The sequence below is a fragment of the Brassica napus genome, unplaced genomic scaffold (assembly GCF_020379485.1).
Source record: "Brassica napus cultivar Da-Ae unplaced genomic scaffold, Da-Ae ScsIHWf_1826;HRSCAF=2462, whole genome shotgun sequence".
Classification (NCBI taxonomy): domain Eukaryota; kingdom Viridiplantae; phylum Streptophyta; class Magnoliopsida; order Brassicales; family Brassicaceae; genus Brassica; species Brassica napus.
The window spans coordinates 40,979-48,149 of record NW_026015243.1 but is presented as its reverse complement, the minus strand read 5'-3'; the positions used below and the strand labels follow the sequence as shown (position 1 = coordinate 48,149).

Below are 7,171 nucleotides of genomic sequence, written 5' to 3'. Positions count from 1 at the left end.
TTTAAATGTATATTATCAATTTATATAATGTAATCTATGATATTTATTTTTTTCTATAAATAAATTATATTAATTCATCTATATCTAAGATGTTTAATTGTATGTTTGGAAACATATATTAGATTAGGTAATTCTAGGCTTAGTTTACTTTTAAAAACTTTAATTAGATAAATAAATAAATAAAAACCATCAACCAGTCAAATTATAACAATTAATTGGAAAGCTCTCATATGAACGACAAGTTGCAGAAATCACTTAAGTGACTTCTCAATTAATATATATGGGATATTTTAAAATATAAATTTTTTTTAATCATTTCTAAAAGTGAAAACTTATCTACAGGGCCGGTCCTGAGATTTTGGGGGCCTGTGACATCACATTGTCATTGGAAAATGATGAAATTTTTTAAAATTATATATTTGACTGTTTTGCATTCATTTGAAACATTTTAGAATATATATATATATATAGAGTGAATGAGTGAACTTAATTAATATTATTAGGTTTACATTAATTAGTTTTCTAGATTCTATGATTTATTGTATTCACTACTAATATAAATATATTAAAAACCGTTTTTATAATTGTTTCTGTAGTATCATATGTATTTAAATGTATATTCAATGGGAAATTTTATGTTTACCACTTTCATGGTATCACTTTTCATCTTTACCACCATTAAAGGGATATTTTCGAAAATATCTTCTTCATTACGTGGCAAAATACTCTTATACCATTGTTCTCTATATATATATAATAAATCATTATTTAAATAAATAAATAAAAACAAAGAATTTTCGAATTATACTTTTTCAAATTCGAACTTTTTTATAAAAAACAATCAGTGTGAAGAGAGTGCCTCCTAGTGTCAGTTTGATTGTCCGGTTTGGAGACCCGAACACGTCCAACGCGAGGTGCAGGTCGGTGTTCTAAGGCCACTGCCTTCCCTTTTTCTGAAGAAGATAGTCTCAGTTGCATTGTTCAAGAAGATTGATGCTATCTCAATGTTGTCGGTGTGAGAAAAGTACTCCAAACGTTGAGTTCCCAAAGAAATCTGGTTCAGATTAAAGTTCACCCGAAGATATATGGCGATGTCTTCTAGATTAGTAGTAGTTAAGAATCTTGAATAGCCTTGAAACAGAGGAAGGTTGGTAAGGTTGTCGTATTGTTGTCATAAAGGTTTCCGGCGGGAAGGAGAAGCGGCGGCGGTCCCTCCGACCCGAGTCGGGGGAAGAACTCGAAGGGTAATATTACACGACGTTCTAAGACCTGGTGAGTAAAGACAGAAGGGTGAATATTTTAAAAAATAGCAGACCTTTGACAGTAGATCTAATCCATAACCGGTAAGAACCGCTGGTTAATAGGATATTCTACAAAAGTCAAAAACGGGTAAGGACCTATCCAAGGACCTATCAAAAACGTTTTGAGTGCTTTTTTTTTTATCGATTTTATTACTAAACCACAATTTGTATATCCAGTAAGATAAACGATTACGTAAGCATATTAAAGTCCTCATAAGATTATAAACACTACGTAGATATTGGGGTCTTTGACATATATATACACGTTTACTAACATACACACACACATCTTAAGCAAAAAAAAAAAAAAACACACACACACGTCAACATAAATAACCACCAAATTTCGCAGGCACACCACTAGTTAGTTATGTTTAGACTTAGAATGAATGTGTTAACTTGCGTGTATAATTTGATTTGTGATCTCATAATCTAATCTTCACATAATTATTTCCTACATGTTTGTACTATAGTTCGTAAAAATATATATTTTATTTTGTTATAGCAAATGTGCTCATAAAATATAAGACTAAGCCATTAAACTAATATAAATGATTCTACCACTGGTCTTTTTCACTTTGGTGAAAGATGCGAAAGATTGAATCTAACAAAACATCACAGGTTAAAGCATATTTTAACATAGACTCAACACAATAACTAAACTAGAACATCAAGTTGAAATGTATCACAAGTTAAAAAACACCAGATAGCTTCTTCATCTTCTTCCATCAGTCATCGTCAGAGAAGGTTATCCTCTTACCGCAGAATAATTTAGTCACCTCCGGTTTCTCCAAATAATCTCCTTCTATCGGAAGGCTTACTGGTAGAAGGTATTCTTCGTTCCTCCTGGAATATTGAAAAAGCAGTCTCGTTATCTCTCCATGTATACCAACGGAACCAGTGTGCTGTGGATAAAGAAACTCAAAAGGTAAATAGTAAAATGATCAAATCCCTTACCAGAGCTTCTCTGCAAGGTTGTACCTAATCAACAAAGACTATTAGCATCAGTCTTTTATGTAACGACATTATTTAGCAAACAAACTGGAGAAACAAATAAATCAATTTACTTGGGTCGGATAGGGTATGGAGACATCTCAACCACGTCAGAAATGATATGAATATTCAGAGCTCTACTCTCGTACAGCAGCGCCTTCTTTGCTTCGACAGCAGAAGCAAACTCAACAAAGCCACAGCCCACATGCTCACCCTCGCGGTTTACAACAAGTCGAACACGGCAAACTTCTCCAACATTTTTGTAGTAAGCAGAGCTGCAAGGCAAAATATCAGTCAGAAAAAGCTAACTCCAGAGGAAATTCAAAGTGCTGCTACTTACATCTGACATGTTGTTACGTTGGGAGAGAGATTGTAAACAAAGAGTGTCTTTTTTCTTAATGCTACTTCCTCGGCAAAATCATGAGTTTCACCAAATCCTTCCTCCAATTCCTCATCGATCAAACGGTTTTCTCGTCCAAGTTGATCTTCGTACCTGGAAGATAAAAAAAAAAAAAAAAAAAAAAAACAATGTGCTCAAATATGTACCTAGAACTTTCAGTTTAAATTACAAATAGTTAAATCTCTTACCAAACATTGTGATCGATGCAATACCTAATTAAAAAACCAAAAAAAATGTTAGTCTTCTGCAGTGACGTAAAATATTTTTATCAATGAGTTACATGTTGATTTACTTGGGACGCGGAAGGTTTGGAAATTCCTCAGCCGGATAAGGATACAATTTTTGACCATGCAAATACTTCTCTTTCATCGCCTACAATATAAAAGACATAATCAGCAATGGTGGTACTTTCAAAGTACACTTTAAAAAAAAAAAATTAAGTCACTACGGCTCACCTTCTCTGCTTCTTTAGCAGAAGCAAACTCAATATAGCCCATGCCATTTTGGTTGCCCTCGCAGTCTGTAACAAGTCGAACATGAACAACTTGTCCAACATCTTTGTATAAATCGATGCTGTCAAAAAGGAGGATAAAATATTAGTCATGAAAAAAAACTTGCTCCAAGAACGGAAGAGGAAATTTAAAGATGCTACTTACATATCTCGTATTACAGTTGGGCAAGGGAGATTGCCGACAGATATAGTCTTACGTCTTACAGCAGCTGCCTGAATTTAAAAGCCAAGTGTGTTACCACGATTCTAAGGAGAATACACACACAAAAAAGTAGCCAATCTAAAGCTTCATCTCTTTAGACTTATTAGCGAAAGATATGTTAATAAACGCTAAATGTTTCTTTTAAGTACCTCAACAAAACTTGGAGTTCCATCAAGGCCTTCTTCTTCTTCATAGGAAGTTTCATCAAGTCTTCCTTTTGTGATCGCTCGTCGAAGATAGTCTTCGTAACTGAAATTTCGAGAGAACAAAGTGATGTATCCATGTTTACAAAAGAAAAAAACTTCACCATTAAATCCCTTACCAGAGCTTCTCTGCAAGGTTGTACCTAATTAACAAAAAAAATATATAATGATGTTAAAACTCTAGCAAAATATAAATTAGAGAAACAAATTTCCATAAAACGGAAAGTAAACTTACTGGTGTAGAAGACGGTACGGAGGTAGCTTAGCCACATCAAGAAAAACCATGTGATCGAGCAAGTATTCACCATTCATAAGTTCGAGCGCATTATGTGCTGCATCGGCAGAATCAAACTCAACAAAGCCATAGCCCACATGCCTACCCTCGGGATTTACAATAAGTCGAACAGTAACCACTTCTCCAACATAACTGAAGTAATCGATGCTGTAAAAAAAGCGGAGAGGAGAGTTAAGGCTCAAGTAATCCAAATTATCAGGCAATGGAAGCGGAGAATTAAAGGTGGTAATCTTACATATGAAATATTTTAGTCTGAGGAGAGAGATTGGAAACAAAGAGAACACTCTGCAATTAACAGGAAAGAGGGCCGACTCTTAAGTAGAAAACTTTGACTTAACAAAACGTAGCAGTCTCGTCAGAAGATTTGTGGCATATCATGAAGATAACAGGAAGAGGTACCTCAACAAAATTGGAAGGTGTCTCATCTTCTTTTCCTAGAAGGTAATCTTTGTTCCTATAATATCAACAAAAAAAAAACCTGTAATTTCTGCATGTAACACTAAAAGGCTAAATAATCAAAGTTCTTACCAGACTATGTGATCTTTGCAATACCTAAAAAGAAACAATAGTAGAGTTAAGTCGTGTGTAATACAATCAGGTAAAATATTAATTAAGTAAATTGAATTTACTTGAGTCGTGAAGGACGGTAAGATGCAATAATCTGACCAAAAATCTGCAAATTTTCAAGCTTTTGGGCAGCCTACAATATTAACAAGATTTAATCAGCAACCTTCGTTAAATGATTGTTTCATACACTGGTCTACTCTCTTTCTCTCACCTTCTCTGCTTCGTTAGAAGAAGCAAACTTAACAAAGGCAATTCTAGTATTCGCCTTCAGCCAGGGTTTCACAATACGTTGAACGCGAACAACTTGGCCAACATCTTTGAAGAAATCAATGATATCTGCTATACCAGCATGGGTAGGGACTCGGCCAACCAAGATCGTTTTCTTTTTTACAGCAACCTGAATTCGAATTCAAGTGTGTAATTAGCTGCGACTCAAGCAGAACCAAAAAAAAATCAAATATTCATACGCATCTTAGGTTACCTTATGTTTCTTCAGAATCATATGTTTGGTCTCCAAATTATCTTTCAGCTTGCGCTTCACTATTTAAGAAAAAAAAAAAAAACCAAGTTCCTCTTCAGAGTTGGATTTGTTATTGGTAGAAAAACAAAAAAAAAGAGGAGAGGAAAAATCCTAAGAGAGTGTTACCCAATAAATTAGCTTGCTCCAAATCATCTTCCGACTTTTTTCGCTTGCCTGTAAAATCAAAAACCTCTTCATACGAGTAAGAGACTAGATTTGTTAAAATTAGGGTATATGAAAAATCGTAAGAGAGTGTTACCCGATGATTTAGCTTCTGCGGCCGATTTCTTCGAAGAACTAGCCATGGAGAGCAGCGAAGAAAAGGAACCAACCCTAGTGATCTTCTTCGACTTCGAGCTAGAAACAAGACGCACGAGCTTCTTTCTTTTTTCTTTTTTAATAGAAATAGTCATTTTGTATGGGCTGGGCTTTCATTGCTTTTGGGTTTTATATGTCCACCATCACTTTTAACTTAAAAAGAATTTCTCTTTAGAGTTTACAAGACGATTTATTGCTTAAATATGTATGTGTAACACGGTTTTCATAATTAATTCTTTGTTAAAAATTATTTTTATAAAATATTTGTTTGTAAATTACTATTTTGATGCATCTATCTTATTAAAACAAAAACAAAATTTTGTTGATTTTATTTGTGTTTTACTTTATATCTATACTATTAAAAGAGAAGGGGTCTTAAAAAATCTACTTATATAAGGTTGTTGGACTTTTTCATTTTTAACTTAACTTATTATAAACAATCAAGTTCTATAATAGTATTATTCAATAATACTTTTATACATTATATGTAATATGCTATTGTTATCCATATTTTCGCTCAACAGTTATTGGTACACATAACATTTGTCCCCGTAATACATACGTATTCCAATAATTTTTTTAATTTGTCTCTGTTCTAATAACATCAGAAGACTAATATGATACATGAAACCGAAATAATATCATAGTCAAATATCAAAATTCACCTAATATTAAAGTACAAACCTCTACAAATGAATTATTCAGTTACACATGTTGATGGGAAACACAATGATAATTCGTAAAGTGATATCACCAATTTTCTTTATTAATGTATTTATGTTCGATGATTTCAGACTTGCAACTACATTCTTTTAGAATTCTGCAACAGGATTTAGATTGATTCATAGTTATAGTTTGAATTACATCATTCTCATGCACTATTTGCTTACATGGCATATTTTTTTTTCTTATATTAGAGCTCTAATGTAGATGACAATTGACAAACATACTACATTAGAAAAGGATTTTGGTGAAGCAAACTATTCAAATGGACATGATAAAACCTTGAAACAAGTTCTCTGAGGTACGTTCATGTCTTCCACATATGAGAATGATCTATACAATTAAAAATATAATTGTAGCAGATTAAATTGAATATATTAAAGTTCAAAATCATCAACTGCACATTTGAGAATATACTTTTCTATTCTCAGTATTTATTTACTAAATATTTTCTTAATATAAACCAATCATAGTAAAATGAAATCTATAAAAAAAAATATCACGGGTACATTTATACCAGAATTTTTGGAATCCTTTACCATATTAGGTTAATATTTTTAGCCCTTCAAAATGGTAACAACCAAAATATTAGGCGAACAAAATCTTAAAATAAATGCTAGAAATGTTTATTTTTTTATTTTAAAACCGACGCTTTCCAATAATACATGAACTTTTTATTTTTTTTTCGAAAAGGCTGTGGATATAAATGCTAATGTATCCACAATCTCAAAGATGAACAAGTTAATAAATTCAAACCAAAAACAACCACGTACATGTCCACTGAAAAAAAAAAAAAAGTCGGGTGTGAAAAAACAAAACTAAACAGACCAAAAGTTAGTAATTTCAAACATTTCCAACGAGAAAAAAAAACCTAACTTCAAACATGTCAACGAGAAAAACAAAGCTTAACTTCAAAAATGTCCAACGATTATTTATGAATGCGCTCTTGGTAACTTATGGCTTCTCTTTTTGGATTTACAGCTTATATTAAGTCTCATTAGCCAAGGAAGTGTTACAACCCCAACAGTTTGAATCTATCTTAAGAGAAAGAACCCAACATTATTGTTACTTTACATAAAAGCAAAAAGAGTAACCTGAACTAGACTGTAGTTGCCTAGAAAATTGGTTTGTGGAAGGT

General features: G+C 32.7%; 1 protein-coding gene across 1 annotated transcript; it reads right to left on the bottom strand.

Annotated features, from left to right (window-relative positions):
* Positions 1-1,825: 1,825 nt before the first annotated feature.
* On the bottom strand, positions 1,826-5,420 carry LOC106380470 (polyadenylate-binding protein 2-like). The gene is made up of 19 exons (XM_013820237.3): positions 5,252-5,420; positions 5,119-5,166; positions 4,954-5,012; positions 4,684-4,869; positions 4,535-4,605; positions 4,434-4,457; positions 4,305-4,359; positions 4,141-4,190; positions 3,846-4,052; positions 3,730-3,753; positions 3,557-3,656; positions 3,351-3,418; positions 3,150-3,267; positions 2,987-3,066; positions 2,883-2,906; positions 2,635-2,787; positions 2,369-2,569; positions 2,259-2,282; positions 1,826-2,147 (listed from the first exon to the last, which is right to left on the bottom strand). Exons 1-19 carry the CDS (start codon positions 5,403-5,405, stop codon positions 2,030-2,032), a joined length of 1,764 nt encoding a protein of 587 aa, XP_013675691.2. The 5' UTR covers positions 5,406-5,420; the 3' UTR covers positions 1,826-2,029.
* Between the last annotated feature and the right edge of the window lie 1,751 nt (positions 5,421-7,171).